Source organism: Ischnura elegans, chromosome X, assembly GCF_921293095.1.
Source record: "Ischnura elegans chromosome X, ioIscEleg1.1, whole genome shotgun sequence".
Taxonomy (NCBI): Eukaryota; Metazoa; Arthropoda; class Insecta; order Odonata; family Coenagrionidae; genus Ischnura; species Ischnura elegans.
The window spans coordinates 45,019,525-45,036,662 of record NC_060259.1 but is presented as its reverse complement, the minus strand read 5'-3'; the positions used below and the strand labels follow the sequence as shown (position 1 = coordinate 45,036,662).

The window sequence follows — 17,138 nt, the reverse complement described above, 5'->3', positions numbered from 1 at the left end:
CCTCCTTCTTCCTTCATCCTTGCTCTGAACGTGAATTGACCTCTATCATCTTCAAGTCTAGCCCTAAGTATTGTGCTGGTCCTGATGATGTCCCCCATTTTCTAATATGTTTATCATATGAATACATTAAATCTCCTCTTCTACTACTCATTAACAACTCTCTCCAGCTAGGAATTTTCCCAGATTCTCTAAAGAGTTCTAAAGTTATCCCACTTTACAAGAAAAAGGGTTCTGCTCATGATTTTAACTCCTTTAGACCAATTTCAATTATCAATCAGCTTGGCAAGGTTTTCAAGCAAATTTTCTACAACAGATTGACCTCTTACCTGGAATCAAATAACTATCTTTCTCCCCATCAATATGGTTTTCGAAAGAAAAGATCAACTTCCCAAGCTATTTCTCAGGCAGTCAATATAATTCTGAATGCTCTAGACAACAAAGCTGAAGTACTTGGCTTGTTTTATGACTTATCTAAGGCCTTTGATAGTGTCAACCATAAAATTCTTATGAATAAGATATCCTATTTTGGTATTAGAGGTATTCCATTTCTCTGGTTGGAATCATACCTCGCCAACAGATCACAGACTGTTGCTGTAGTGTCCAATGGTGTGAAATTTATTTCCCCACCAAAAGTTATTTCCCAAGGTGTCCCCCAAGGATCTGTTCTTGGCCCTATCTTGTTTTTAGTATATGTGAATGATCTCACTAACTTTGTCTCTCGATCCTCTGATATCACCCCAGTGTTATATGCTGATGATGCCAATTTTGTGGTTACTTCATCTCAAGTGAATAGCTTATGTACCTCTGCTAACTCTGTATCCCAGCAGTTGTATAAATGGTGTGTTAAAAATTGTTTGAAGCCTAATGTTTGTAAATCTCAACTTATCTACTTCACAAATACAGTGGAACTTGGTTAGTACGTTTCTGAAGGGACCACGAAAAATGAACGTACTAACCAGGAAAACGTACTAACGAGGAAAGTAAATAATAGCAGTCGGGGTTATTGCAATCAGTGAAAAAGTCGTCATAATTACAATTACTATCAGTAGTTCTCATAGGATCGCCTTCCTGAACTCCTTTCACATTTAAAATCAAGAAAATGAGCGCTACCATGAAAAACAATACCATGTGAATAAAAATCGCAATTTTTCATGGACATCCCGGAGAGGATTTCATGATTACGGCGTCTATCTCCCGTGATTTATCCTATATATATTTACAGAACGAGGACGAGTGAAGCTCAGACAAGTCATTTTTCTTTCTCACAGTGTACTCGGAGAATATAACAACAACCCGGAGTAAGTCAACTGGTTTTTTAAACATCATAAAAATTGGGCAAAATTATATTGACTTTCAAGTTACGGCAACAGCCGTAGACATTCGCTTCTGGAATGATACCATTTCGATTGTAAAATCGATCGATATATCAACTGATGACACGCAAGATTATTAGATTACGACGTAATTACAAGAAAATTTTATATTAAACAGTTGAAATTTACTTTCAAAATTTGTCTAATGTCGTCTGCTTTCGTTCCGAGATCAAGTATTTTTAAGCTAAGCTTCGCGTGGAGATCCAGAGGATCATCTGCTCCCGCAACAGTAGTCAAGTAAATACGCACGACGTCGAGTTTATGGAGCAGTGCTGTTTTAGATAATGTGGGAATTGTCTAATACCGTTAAGACTCATTTCTTCATCATGATAACTCGTGCAATAGCAACAATTGCCCACTCACGAACTTTGTGCGCAGCAGTGGGCACTCCCAAGCTCCAAAGGCAACAGAAGGTGAGGAGCTCGGGGTGGGGAAAACTGGGGCTTCTTATTGGCTGTAGTTTTTCATAGTCAGACATTCCCAAAAAATGGCCGCATTTTATTTTTCATCACGTCACAAGAATTCAGAAATGCATTTGGATAAATTACGGTAGAAGAAAGAGATGTGGAATGAATGGAAGAATGTTAATGGCTAATAATAATAAATTAAATCATGAATTCAGACGTTTGCGACCCTTAAGAAGACACTAGAGAACGAATTGCGGGTTGCGTCACGGCAAGCAATTGAGCGTACTAACCAGGAAAGCGCAATTTTTTCAAACGTACTAACCAAATTCTTTTACCTGTATTTTGTTCGGATGGTACCGGGACCGAGGGAAATCGCCGTACTAAGGAGGAAAACGTACTAAGGAGGAACGTACTAACCAAGTTCCACTGTATTGGAAAAAATAATAGGCAGATCACTGTGGACCTTAACGGTGCATGTATACCACAAGTTGAGAGTACAAAGTTTTTGGGTGTGACTATTGATTCTAATCTTTCCTGGGCAATGCATATCAGCGAATTGGCACGTAAGCTCAGTTCTGTGTGTTATCTAATCAGGTATATACGCTCCACTGTGTCACTAGATGTTCTGCTACTCTTGTATTATGGTGAATTCCACTCTCATGTTCTGTACAGCATTCTGCATTGGGGTTCATCTCCACATGCCGTTACCATATTCAAAATTCAAAAAAGAGTGGTACGCTTATTGTCCAACAAACCCTATCGGACACCCTGTCGGCCATTGTTTAAAGATCTACGAATATTACCTGTGCCCTGTCTTTATATATTCACCATACTTCTCAAAGTAAAGACTAACTTCCAAGACTTTGTCCCAAACGCCAGCATTCACACTCATTATACGAGGCAGCACAAAGATTTGCATGTCCCCTATGTACGGACTAAAAGTGCTGCCTGTGGTGAACAATTTATGAGTCTACTTTTGTACAATAAGCTCCCTATGGAGCTAAAAGATCCCATGAGTCAAGGGGTATTTAAAAACAAGCTGAAAGACTTTTTACTTTCAGGCTGCTTTTACTCTATATCAGAGTACCTGTCACAGTAATATTATATATGCTCACCTCACTTTGCTGTTTGTGCCTTATATCTTTTATTTGTACCCAACCTGTGTTTTTGACGTGCCTTATACAATTTATGTATTGCATATAATTGTCTTTCCGGCAAATAAAGATTATTATTATTATTATTATTATAGGCAACTTTAAGAATACTCTTTCTGACGTGGGACATTAGTAATACTCCTATTTCATTATAATTAAATACCAAGGACATCTAAATAAAGCGCAGACTATAGCAAGAAAATAACCTGCCTCAAGATAATAGGTTTCAATGAAGATAAACTTACCCAGTAGCAGGACCAGTGGAAACTGGTGAGGTGCCTAGGGATGCTGAGTCTGACAATTTTCTCCTAATTGGAACAAGCTCAGTGGCACACCATACTCCTTCCAGCTCTCCACTAGTTGCAGATCCTGATGCTGGTAATGTTCTGGACTGCTGAAAAGCTGCAGCCCTCTGCTGGCCCAAAGCTGAGGTTCCTGATGGGGTTGGGGATGAAGATGGAGATGATGGCGAGGTAGATGATGTCGACAGATGAGGCTTCATTTGCTTTCCTAGGGAAGCTCCTTCAGATAATACAGATGAAGGTATGGCACCATGATGGACAGCAGTAGTCATGGAGCTGAAAATTACAGATTTAATAAAGATGGATGCTTTACAGTACTATAGCCATTGCATCATTGGGGTGTAAAATTATCAATCATAAGTATTTTCCCTGCCATAAAAAAATTTTCATTTCCACTGTGGTCTATTAATAATATAAGGGGCAGAGTATTGTCTCAATGACTTCAGATTAATTTATTCTATCATTAAAAAGCTACTAAACCAATGCTTTTATGCAAAATAGAAAAAATAGAATACCTTCTTACATATGACTTAAACTTATATGAGAATACTACAAAAATGCATAATGGAGTGGAACCTGAACCAGTTCTGGGCGTAGGCCCCTGGACAAATGCCCCTTTTGATTTTCATCTTGGCAGCCCTAAACAAGGTTTTCTGGTCATAAAACTCAATGTGGCATTGAAAAATATTTCATACTTGATCAGTATTACAGGAATTATAACTCCCTTAATCAACTTAACGACATCTTGACTACTATAAGTTGGCACTTGGGCATTTAAACCTAGAACTAATAGGATTCTGGCTTGCATAGGGTCTTTGGTCACAGTAGACAACTCGTAGTCCCTAACCTAGTGTTTGGTGGGTTGTACTCAAAGTCATCAGTTTATCATAATTTTTATTACTTTTCATAAAAGCCATGACAATATGCATATAAGTTTAGCAAAAAAAGGCATGAAGCTCAGCAGCACAGCCTAAAAAGTTTCTACCCTTGCCTGTTTGAAGAGTAAAAATATTACGCTTGAAATATGATTCAAGGCAAGGTTGATGCTGATTGACATAGATGGATATTTTACAAGATATTATAAATATTATCTGATCATTTTAACACTTGCAGATGTAAAATTATAATCTCAGCTAATCAGTGCATGTCTCACGCGACATCTCTTTGATTAAAATTGTGCCCATCACAACATTTGATCGTTCAGAGTTTGTCAGGAATCATCAACCATATTAGCTAGTAAAACTTTTAGCGAGAAATCAGGGAGCTTGCTCCGTAATTTTATCACATGATAATAGTTTCATGGCTAATGTGTGAATGATTGAATGCATGAGACTGATAATCATCTCTACAAAAGCTAAAATTATTATCATTTGGCGTCCAAATCACTTTGACAACTCAAAAAGACTGTAAGGATCTGCAGAAGTGAAGATTTATTGGCTAAACAACATTCCATACAAAGGGCTATTTATCCAAAGAGCAAAAAGATGATCTCACCTTGCAACTACAACAGCAGGGGGACCTACAGTAACACGCCTTGCCTCAGCCAATGCAACTCCAGGTGTTAACTGCACCCCGAACTGTGAGACAGCACCAAGACTACCCTCTTCAGAGACAATGACTGCTGTAGCTTTGGCTTCCTCTAAATTCATGGGTGCATGTGCTACCTCTCCAACAATGTGGGTAGCCATGAGGGGAGCTGCCTCCTCAGCAATAAATGATGATGATGACGAGGAGTGGCCCCCACAAACAATATCACCACACCCTCCAACTCCACCCCCATGAAGGGTACTGTCTGAAGACTTTGTACTACTATTTGGGCCGATTCCAGCCAACTCAGACTCCAAGACGTCCTCTTCCTCCTCCATTGAAAGAGAAGACTCAGGGCCCGAGAGCACTGGCAAGACACTGCGGTGACCAGTTTGGGTGTCTACAACCCTTCGCCTCTGCCTCCGTCCCCGGCGGCGCTCTTCCTCTGGCTCCTCCTCCTCCTCCAGGCTGGATCCCGCCCAGCGCTCCCCCGAGAGGCCACGTCTCAGCATTCTGCGTCGCCTGCCCTCATCCACAGTGGTGGCCACCTCTTTGGGGGCCTCACGGGTGGCAGTAACCTCCCGCCTCTTCCTCTCTTCCTCCTCCTCAGCCTCCCAGTGGGTTTCCATGTTGCCGGCCATGCGCCCACCAGCCACAGCGGTGGCCACGGCTGCAGCGGCAGACGTGACCAGAGGCTTGCGATGAACAGCAACACCCATTGCCCCAACCACCACTCCGGCGACAGCCATTTTTGGATCCATTCCACCCGAAGTCAGTGATGCTGAGCGAGATATGAGTGCTTCTGTCCCCGAGGAAGCATCAGGATAGTGCGGGGATGGTGGGGGAGTATCACCTGAGGGCTCCAGCTCACCACCCAGGGATGGCTGACTGACATCTGCTTGAGGAGGATATCAGAGAGTTATATTTTCAAAGTAGCATTATTTCTCATCAAGATAGCCAATAGTATAGTTCTCACGCCATTTGAAATTTTCAAACCCAAAACTTATTGCAATGGAACACAAAACTTTGTACATTCATATATATTTAGAAAATGAGGTTGGAGACAAAGATATCGAAGTTGACATTGACGGAACCTTTGAAATCGAGACATCAGGTGTAGTGAATTATGGCGGTCCTCTTTAGAAATGCCCAAGAAAAGGTATCAGCACTTTTCCTATAGCTCATTTTCAAGAAGCAGAATTGTCTCCTAAGTGGAGGAGTGGATTTTGCATTAACGTTTTCTCCTATTTCTTTAGTGGATACTCTCCAAGTTAAATATTTCTCAAGCTTTTTAATGATTTTGTGCTAGAAAAATTATGTAGTTCCAGGGTTCCCACTCTACCTAAATAATGAAATTCATGTTTTTTTCCAGGTTTTCACGGTTGCACTGTCGTCATATTCATGGTCCATCACTTAGCCAACAATAAGACAATCACCCAATATTAACTAAAAATTAACGTACACGACGGACGCCGTGAATGTAAACGCAGCAATGAAAAGTGATATCTGTTATGATGTCACCTATCGTTTCTAAAATTCAGGGCCGACTAAAGGCCCACACCAACCACGCTCTTGCCCGGATGCAGAATACCATGGCTTTCTTTAATATGCGAATACCCTTAGGACCTTCTTCCATCTGGACACCGGAAGTCCTTTTTTAATTCCTCGCCGAGAAATTGTTTTTGCGCACATTGTCATTACTGCACAGTAACCAAATTTCCCTTACCCAATCTTTCTGACATAGCAGAAACCATTTTATTAAAATTATTTATAGAATGTAAAAAATAAAAAAATAAACGATTTCAAATAATTATAATGCTCTTGGTTTGATATATATAAAGGCAAAATAAATACCTGCTGAAACAAGTTATTTTCATTTTCACTTTATTATTCACATAAACTCAAGCGAGGTGAGCGCGTTCTATTGAGAGCTAATCTATTCTATTGATCATAAATTGAAAGCCTTTTTGCAGTAGAAATGTTTCCTCAAGTAAAATTTCAATGGAAAACTCATAATTCAAAGCTTACGGCATGTGCCCTCATTTTGTGTGGGAAACAAACTTATTTCGATTTAGATAATTTTCGTAAATGGTTCATTCTGGGTCTATTAGAAATACAAGTTATTTCATTCGTCCTTTTTCGAATACAAGTCCATCCCAAGCTATCACTGATATTGAAACGCTTAAACTAAATAAAAGACTTTAAAATGGAAAATATCGGTCAATGTATCGTTATATAGTACGGACCAATTACTACGCTTCGAGAATTCTTGTGTAGATAAATGCATAGACTAAGAGTCTGCACGTGCCTGACCTTGAAACATGATTAACACATTGAATTTGATCTGTCAATCGTAGTATTATTATTAAGATTGAGATATGTTTAAGGTTTCATGGCGAAATTCACGGCTTTTTCATGGTAGACGAAATTCACGGCTTATTCACGGTTTTAAGGTTTTCACGGTTGAGTGGGAACCCTGATTTCTCAAATAAATACTTAGTCGACCACAACAGGCATAGTTTTCGTCTGTCAATGATAGATATCAGAAAAATTCTGGGTTTTTTTATTGTATGAGGTTATCACCGGCTTCTACAGCAAGATATTGGTCAAAAAATGAAAATGTAGGTGTGGATTTGGTTCGGAAATCATTGAGCCAAAACAGATTTATATCAATAAAAGAAAATACACTTTTCAGACAATTTCCTGTCTTGACAAAAATGGCAGATTTGTAAATTATGACCTCTATTTGATGACTTTAATGAGAAATTTATACAATTTGGAATATTTGCCCATAATTTGTCAATTGATGAACAAATGATACCTTACTTTGGTCGCCACAGTGCAAAAATGTTCTTTAAAAGAAAGCCCTTTAGATTTGGCTTTAAACTTTGGTGCTTATGTTCGTCACACGGCTTTAGGGTTCAACCATATGGTAGGCGAAGGGAAATGACTTTGATTGAAAGGTAGGCTTGGGGGCAAGTGTTATTCTGGAATTGATCAAGGTTATCCCTGAACCCTCCAATCATCGCATGTTTTTATGATAACTTCTTTTTGTCGTGCAGACTAAATATTGTTTTGAAAGAAAAAGAATTTTTTGCCATGGGAATCGTCCGTGAAAATAGAATGGAGAAGTGCTCGATAGTAGATAGTAAAACTATTGGCAAAAAGCCGAGGGGAACATGGTATCAAGTATTTGATGAAGCAGTAGATCTCAGTATTGTTTGATGGAATGATAACTCGGTTGTCACTGTAGACAGCAATACAAGTTATGCGCTTCCATTAGGCCCAGCAAAACCTTTTAGCAGAAAAGAAGAAAAAGAAAATACTATTCCACAGGCTTGAGTTATTGGGGAGTATAGTAACTACATGGGAGGTGTGGACCTACACGATAATGAAAATGCAAATTACCACACTATAATTTGGAGTAAAATTGGTGGTGACCCATGTTTATCAACTTACTGCACAGCATTTGCACTAATGCCTGGAAATTGTATAGGCTATGCAACAGAAGTGAAATATCACTGGTAGACTTGAAATCGTATCTAGCAGGGACGCATCTAAAAAGTGAAGTGAATGAATCAGTAGATGACGTACCCTAATGAAATGGACATCAAAGCATAAAAAAGATAGGTCATGAAATTTATCACTGATTTGTGAAGTAAGGAAGGATGAATTTGCCTATGGAGTTCATAAAAGTGAGACCAAAAGACGGTACCGACAGTAAAAAAGCCAAACTATAACTGAATGTACAAAATTTTGTGTTCCATTGCACCCAAAATGCTTTCATATACATTGTAAACAGTCATTATTTGTCATAATTCAATCTGTTGTGATAAAAATTCAAATTAAAAACTGTGAAATACATGCTCTTCTGAGAAAATATTCCCTTTGACTCATTTCTTTCAAACCGCAACGCAAGTCTACTTTATATATTTTGTATATTTAGGTTAAATAATACTACATCTCACTGGACACATAATATCTAAGAATTTTAATTATCAGATATCACGATATCTGTCAAATACGTGCTAAAAAAGGCGTAGGATTATATCTGACAGTAAAAACGGCACATTCCTACGAGACACAATACATGGCAATGCGGGTTGCATAACCACCTATAGAAAACCAAATTCAGCCTAAGTTGCAAAAGTGCAACATTTATTTTTTACCATAAGCAGATTTTTTTGAAGGTCCATAATTTCAATTTACCTTATTTATCATTTTTTCCGTAAAAATGAAATGAAAAAATAATCTACTTTCAAGTAATTCTTAACTCCACCGGTATTGGTTTAATAAATAATTTATGGCTAGCAAAAACTATTGACTTTAAAAATACAACTGCACACAATACACACAGTATATATTATGCTTACAAGTTTGAATTTATGCTTGTTTAATGCTTCAATGCAAACAGAGGAATCCATTTGATTGGCATCACTTATTCTCTCCTTTGACTTTTCTAAAGCTTTTGACTGTGTCAATCACGGTCTATTACTGCAAAAACTTGAAATGTTTGGAATTAGAGGTGCAGGCTACAAGTGGATTGAGTCTTACCTGAGTGATAGGCGACAAAGTGTTGTCCTTAGAAGGGATGGAACCAATTTTATGTCCCCTGAGAAAAAAATTGTCATGGGCGTTCCCCAGGGCTCAGTTCTGGGACCAGTTCTGTTCCTTTTATTTATAAATGACCTCCCAGATATGTTTAAATATGTACCAGGTGTACTTCCAGTATTGTACGTTGATGATACCAATGTTTTAGTGTCTGCCACTTCAATGGAAAGCCTGACCTTAAAATCTAATGATGCAGCACGTGTCTTACAAGAGTGGTGTAATCAAAATTCTCTCCTCCTCAATGTGGAGAAATCTAATTTAATTTACTTTTGCAACAAGAATAAACAGCAATCACAGATCTCTGTCAAGACTGATGGTAAACCTATTCCACAAAACCTCAGTTCCTCTTTCCTGGGTGTAACTCTTGATAATCAAATATCTTGGGAGGAACATATTCAGAAGCTTCGCAGTAAATTGAGTTCTGTCTGTTATTTGATCCTGTCTATCCGAAAAACTGTAGATATTGATGTACTATTATCAATTTATTATGGTGAATTCTACTCACATGTAATGTTTAGTATACTCTTCTGGGGCCCTAGACCCAATTCCAAAATAATCTTCAAAATTCAAAAGAGGATACTGCGTATTATCGGCAAGGTGCCTGTTTATGCTCCATGTCGCCCTCTTTTTAAGAAATTCAACATTTTACCTCTCCCCTGTGTATATATGTATGCTGTAATTGTCTGTGCAAAAAAGAATCTTTCGAATTATGCAACAAATGGTGATTACCACTGTCATTATACAAGGAGTTCTACAAGCCTCCATCAAACATTTACAAGAACCAAGAACTCAAGTTATGCACCTTGGCACATGGGCCTACTGCTATTTAACAAACTCCCACCAGAAGTGAAGGGAGTCAAAAACATATATCTCTTCAAATCAAACCTTCGTGAGTTTCTTTTGAAAAAGTTATTTTATTCTGTGGATGATTTTCTTCATCCATAACACCTTGCTTTTTACATGATGTATGGTAATACCTTGTAGTTTTTTGTATCTGTGTATTTTTGTACCATAATTGACGTGTCCTATATTTGTGAGAACAAATCGCCGGACAAATAAATTATTATTATTATTATTATTATTATTGGCAACTTCGATATCCAAGGGAATAGCATTTTTTTAAGTAGTAAGACATTTGGTGGAGGCAACCAACAGCATGGGTTATTCCTGCTGCAGCAAAGGGAGGGTGGAGATTAGTCTGCTTATAACAAAATGCTGCAAGGAAACCATGGCTTAACGTATCATCCGACGGACGCAGCGCCATACTAGATATGCCCTCTAAAAAGCACTCAATCAGGGATCAGGCATATCCTGATAAAAAAGGTCCCCAAACTCTGAAAAATCTCCACCGTCACCATGATTTCTGAGCTGGCACCTCAATTATTTTATACACAAGAAAGTTATTCCTGTCTCAAGATTAACACTTTCTGAACTCCAGGTCTAATATGCACCTTATCCCACCTGACTGGGCAATTGTTTTGGCTTTTTGGGAGCCAATAAAAACACAGTAAATATCACTGTTTTTGTAAAAGAAATGTTAAACTCATATGAGTTGTATTCTGCCAGTAAAGTTAAGAGATGTTGAACATAATAACAAAAAATTTAACAAGGAAATGAGTAGGTCCAAAAGAAGCAACAACAAAAAGGGGTGGAGAAGCAGAGAACTCCATGCCTGAGAGGCACCAAGGGTCTGAGCATGAGGGGAAATTGGCCCAATTGGGTACTGCTCCGGCATCACTTAGAAAGGGTTGACATTCAACATTGACGGAATTTTGTCGTAGGAGTTGTTAATTAAGCAAAATAGTAAAATAAGTTAATGTTTCTTAAAATAAAACATGCCTTTATCACACTACATGCATGCTGCAATCTATGAAAAATAATTAATTTGTAAGAATTACCTCTGGACCGGCTATTCTGACTTCCTATCACCAGATTAGTGGGCACTCGTTTACACTGATGACGTTGAGCATCCAAAGTGTTGAGCACTATTTTCACCAATGACTGTACATTTGCTGAAAATGGCTGCTGGCCATACTGGTACTAAATTCAAAAAAAAAAAAGAAAATATAAAAAAATTACACTTCCCAATTTTTAAGGCAAGTGAACCAAACTTACTACATGTTAGAGACTTAAATACCTGATTCAAATGCTTAACACTGTGTGTGCATGTGTGCGGAGGCGCACCCACTTCCTAGCCACCATTCCACCACACTGCCCACCTTAGGCCATGCCTCTGCACATATACCAACCCCTGACCACAACAAAGGGCTGGCCCAGATGGCATGGGGAGGCAGGACAGTCCTAGATGGACAATGGCCTGATTGTCTTTAGAGTGAATGAACCTTCACTTTGAGTTCTGCGACTAATCCTTCATAAATTCAACATACATTGACTTCACGTCTACATCGTATAAATACTGTCTCCTCCCTTCACCTAGGGAACATACCACTGCAGAGTTAACACAAAATACCATAGTACAGTGGAAGCTCGTTTTAGTGAATATGGCATATAGCAAGAATCACAGTATAACGAGATAAGCAGTGTACTGCCAAAAGACCTGTGACTCACTCAAAAGATAAGAATAGAGCGAGGCCGAGAAGTCTGCCACGTTATGTACTTGGTATGTGAAGTATATCTCTAGTATATACATACACAATTAAGTCTGATATGATGAGAGTAGCATACAGAGTAGTGTATTAATATTGATCAAGAAAGACATCTGGGTCACTCAAGTTACCTGTGACAGCTGATAATAACTCCAAAAAGGGTGCATAAGGTTTATTTTGTCAGCCAATAAATGTATAAGCATCACAGACACAATACATGTAGCTGTGGCGATTAAATCACTACGCACATCTCAAGTGAATGACTTCCCAGCTTGTGGGCACAGAGTCTATCAAAGATACATAACATTAAAGCAAACATAGCTTTGTGTGGAGATAACCCATTCTGTTCGCCGGTTTGCCTGTCATCGATCGGGGGTAATGTTCAGAGCCTGCTGAGGATGCATTCCAGAGCTCTATGTTAGCTGCTTCTGAATGCCATGAATCGTGCTGTGTGCTGCGTCTGGCTACAGCCAACTCTCATGCCAACACACATTTCATTGAAAAACATCTTTCTCTCGAGAATTAGGCTACATAAAAAGATGGCAAAGCCAAACCACATAATCTGCTGCTTTAGGAACGTCTCTCCGACAATGTATCAGAAAGTTAGAGAGAGCATAACGAAGCTTTAACAGGGTAAGGCTTCTGACTTTTACTGTCTGTACCATGGTGTTGTTAAACACACCCAGATATTTTATATACTGTGCTCGAAACAACAAACATTTATAATTGTCCAGAGCAAAATTTTCGAAAATTGACAATTTAAACACAACATCTGAATCATCTCCAGGTAAAATTAACAGCAAGTCACCCGAGACGACTTACCAATATACATATTATTCTACATTTAGAGTGTAAGTCCATTATAATGAGTGATTTTCCAGGGATCTTCAAAACTCATTACATGAACTTCTACTGTATTATTATACCATATAAATATTCTAATAGTTGTCAAACAATTGCAAAGTATTTGATAGAAAATTAAAAAGGAAACCCAAAGTAGATTTTTGATAGTTCTGAAAAAGAGAGGTTTATTAAAATTTTGCTAAAGATCCAAATTTAAGTCCAATGAACTAGCTAATAGAGGGCATCTAAAGAGTTCATTCTTACAGATGTTCACTAATTTTTATTTAAGGTATGCCAACCAGGCACAGAGGAAAAAAGAGAATAACAAATACACAATTACTGCCACACTTATAATCTCATGAGATGTAACTGGTTTTACACCACAGCTGGAAACCTATGTAACATTCACATATACAATCTTTTATGTGAAATCCTAAACTACCCATTTATGTACACCCATGTCTCGTATAGCGCAATTTCGATTAGCGCAATTTCGATATAGCGCAAATTCGTTCCTCGGGGAAACATTGCAACGCAGTGTAGCCTAATCACATATCTTAAACGCTCTCGTGATAAAACGTGAACTTGCGCTAAGTACACACGAAATTTCTACCAATTTACGCATATTAATATTATTTCTTGCCTCAAATCTTCTTTTTTGTTCATATATTAATCGAAATTCATTGCTGTGCAATTGCCAAAAGTATTACTCGTCATTGGGTCCAGATAGCCGGCCTACCGAAGTAATTTATCTCGTCTCCTTAACAGAATGATAATAAATAATTTAGATCGTTAATTAATCGTGGGGCTAGTGGAAATGAGTTTTTTTTCAGCAATACGATTTGAGACGTATTTTTGCCGTCGTAGGTTACAGGGCGATTGACTTCCAGGTAGAGTGTCTACGCTAAAGCCTTCAAGGTCATCGGTATTCACGGGGGAGAAATGGAGCGGTGGCCGAGTTGCGCATGAATAGCATCGACACATAAAAGGGTCCGCTATAGAGTCTCAAACACAATGGCTTCGTTCCCTCCCCGCAGTCATAGGCCTTCTGCGTCTCAGGAATACAGTTCAGCAGAAGAAGGTGATTTAGATAGAGCCATACAGAGTAAAAACCAAGAGAATATGGCAAAAAAATAGGAATGCGTGTAGAAAAATCAAGAATTTATCAAGAAATACCATAAACCTAGTAGAGGACTTGAGAGAGGGCAATTGCTTTGAAAATGGAGAGCGTCAAAGCGATATTGCGTGGAAGTTTAAACTCACGATGCCTTATTCTGAATAAAGACGAAGCTAAAATATCAGTGACCTCAGCCGCACTAACTTCAACCAAGCGGTCTACACATACGGAAAGTTCATGGTGAATCAGTACAAAAAGACGAGAGTGGTAATCGCTCCGAGACATTTAGTGAAAGCTCTGGTTGGTTCCAGAATTTAAACGGCAAGCAGGTATTCAGTGCGGCGATATCAGGTGAATCTGCAAGTGATGATAGCGCAGCCACCACAACATTTTCTAATGAACTCCAAGCTGTTATTGAAAGTGGCTCCTTTCCCCCTCAACTAGTTTTTATTGTTGACGAGACGATATTCTTTTGGAAAAGAATGCATTCTCGTTCATTCATTTTCAGGGAAGGAAAACCTGGGTCAGGTTTCAAGGCATTTAAAGACTGTTTCACGTAGCTGCTAATGACTCGGAGGACTTCAAATTAAAATGATTTATCATTCATAAACTCCGCTGGCTATGAAATGGCATTTAAAGTAGCATTTTCCTGTCATTTCGATGAGCGACAAAAGGGCCTGGGTGACACAATAGTTGTTTTTAGACTAGTTTGAAAAATCGTCAACTGCCGGCAACGCATTACGATCCCCTGAGATAGCAGATGTTAGCCCACCCGCACGACAGGATGGAATTTCGAAAGCAGGTAAGAATTTTTTTTAACGTGAATAAAAGTCTTTGAATGCGTGAATACTATCTTTAAAGATGTTTTAAACTATAAATATTTATAGAAATAACTTTTTCTAAGGCTTTTTATGGGAATATAGATGTTTTAGAAGAAATTCAATACCCAAGACCTATGCTACCTATGGAACGCATCCCTATCTTCCCTATGTTAAAACGCTCTCGTATAACGCAAATTCGTATAGCGCAAAGACCCCAAGGAACGCATCCCTTGCGCTATACGAGACATGGGTGTATATATACAAGATCCATGAATAATTTCCATATGCCTGCAAGTTAAGCATTAGCATATACTATTTTTAAACAGATTTTTTTAAATAAACGTTGAAGCCAATGCAGAACCTCTAAACATTATCCAATCGAGTATTTTCCCTTTCTTCTCATAGGATTGGAACCAAGAGCTGATTCTGCCAATCATCATCAAATATTCCAAGTAACCACCCAAGTAACCACCCTAAACCTCAAGTCTTGCATCAACATATCAGCTCATTAGTGGCAGTATGGTCACTGTCCCACCTACCTTGTAAAGGAGAACTAGAAGAGACATGAGCCAACATCTTCGTGAATGAGGTTCCAAACACCAAAGGCTATATGTTGGTTGTTGCTGATGGTGATACTCAGGCAATGCAGATGATGATGGAGGAGCTGATCCAGAGGACGGTAAAGTTGAAGTTGCACCTGATGATAAGGATCCACCACCACCCAATGATGCCCCAGGGCCCATTGCTGGCATTTGAGGGGGAGTCATACTAATGGGGGCAGCTGATATGGAAAATGTTGATGGTCCAGCTGGTGCAGCAGGGGAAACTAAGGCAGCAAAAGGCACAGATGCGGCACCAGTGGGAATGAGTGGGTGAGTGAACTGTGCATGGTGATGAGTTTGAGCTCCAGGAGTCGCTGAAGCTGAGAATGTAGAGGATGTAGGCTGAGGAGGTGGGCAGGGACAATATTGCAAGAGCATCAGAGTTGTAGGCACAAGAAGCCACCCAAGGAGGTGATTGTGATCCAGCAGTTGAGGCAAATTGGACAGAAAGACGTTGAAGACAGATGACGTCCTGAAATAAACAGGAATGACCTCTTAAAACTATAATTTACTTGCTACAAAGATTAATGAGAAAAACTTGCAATGCATGAGTGTACAAAATTCTCCCTGAAAAAATATCCCATAACTACAGCTAAACTAAAAGAGGCAACTAGAAAAGATCCATTAAAGTGAGGATGCACAAACATTAGCTTTTCAACTTAATTTGAGTATGATTCAAATGCAGCAAAAAATTACTCTCATGATAAGGGATGATCACATTATTCTACCACTCCACATACTGCAAGGAAAACAATTAATGAGTAACGATAAATCAATTATATTAAAACTTTTTCACACATTTCAACTCAGCAATAATATGTACATTGTAATATTAATGTCATTAAATTTTGCAGAATTAGATTTAAATGTTTTGAAAACACAGGACTTAAACAGTTAAAAAAATACTAATTTGAAATTTATGAAAGAGTGGACATCATATTAGCAACGCACAGTGACATAAGCATTTGATGTTTTAACTTCGTCTTTGTTCAGAATAAGGCATCGTGAGTTTAAACGTCCACGAAATATTGCTTTGACGCTCTCCATTTTCAAAGCAATTGACCTCTTTCAATTTCTCTTCTAGGTTTATGGTTTTTCTTGATAACTTCTTGATTTTTCTACCCACATTCCTATTTTTGCCATTTTTCTCTTGGCTTTTACTCTGTATGGCTCTATCGAAATAACCTTCCACTGCTGAACTGTATTCCTGAGATGCAGAGGGCCAACGACTGCTGGGAGGGAATGAAGCCATTGTGTTTGAGACTCTATAGCAGACCTTTTTATGTGTTGATGCTATTCATACGCAACTCGGCCACCATTCCACTGCCCCGCTGTTTTCATTTCTAAACCCAAGTGTAACCGATTAGATCCCGAGTGTGTAAAGATATTAGTTTTTTTTTAAATAACTTGAAAACTATTAAAATTGATGATTAATCACTAGAAATATTAAAATTGTATGAAAATCAAAATAGCATTCCTACGGTTCTATGGACCCAAAAGAAACATTGATGATTACTTCGTTTCATGGCAGGCAATTCAAAATGCATTTGGATCCAAAAATATCCAAAGATCCAACCCCTGAAATCAAGGATTCGATCCGGGTCTGGATCCAAAAAAATCCTGAATCGGTCCATCCCTATTTTTACCTTTCGTGTGCAATAGAGAGAAAAAGGAATGCAGAAAATTAAGGCAAAACAATTTTTTGGAGTGCATGAAAAATTTGCATTTCCTCCACTTATGTATTAATGGATATCGGCTGGATATTAATCGAGATT

The 17,138-nt window shown here is 38.6% G+C and overlaps 1 protein-coding gene across 5 annotated transcripts in view; it reads right to left on the bottom strand.

Annotated features, from left to right (window-relative positions):
- The window catches only part of LOC124170492 (protein unc-79 homolog), a 175,155-nt gene that overhangs the window by 59,134 nt on the left and 98,883 nt on the right, over window positions 1–17,138 (bottom strand). For 3 of the 5 annotated variants that reach the window (XM_046549237.1, XM_046549242.1, XM_046549238.1), the window contains 4 exons: window positions 15,301–15,835; window positions 11,273–11,414; window positions 4,731–5,661; window positions 3,180–3,512 (listed from right to left, as the gene is read on the bottom strand). In XM_046549237.1, the coding sequence (XP_046405193.1) occupies window positions 3,180–3,512; window positions 4,731–5,661; window positions 11,273–11,414; window positions 15,301–15,835 (1,941 nt within the window). The remainder of the gene's footprint in view (window positions 1–3,179; window positions 3,513–4,730; window positions 5,662–11,272; window positions 11,415–15,300; window positions 15,836–17,138) is intronic. The other 2 variants (XM_046549239.1, XM_046549243.1) reach the window with 1 other exon arrangement.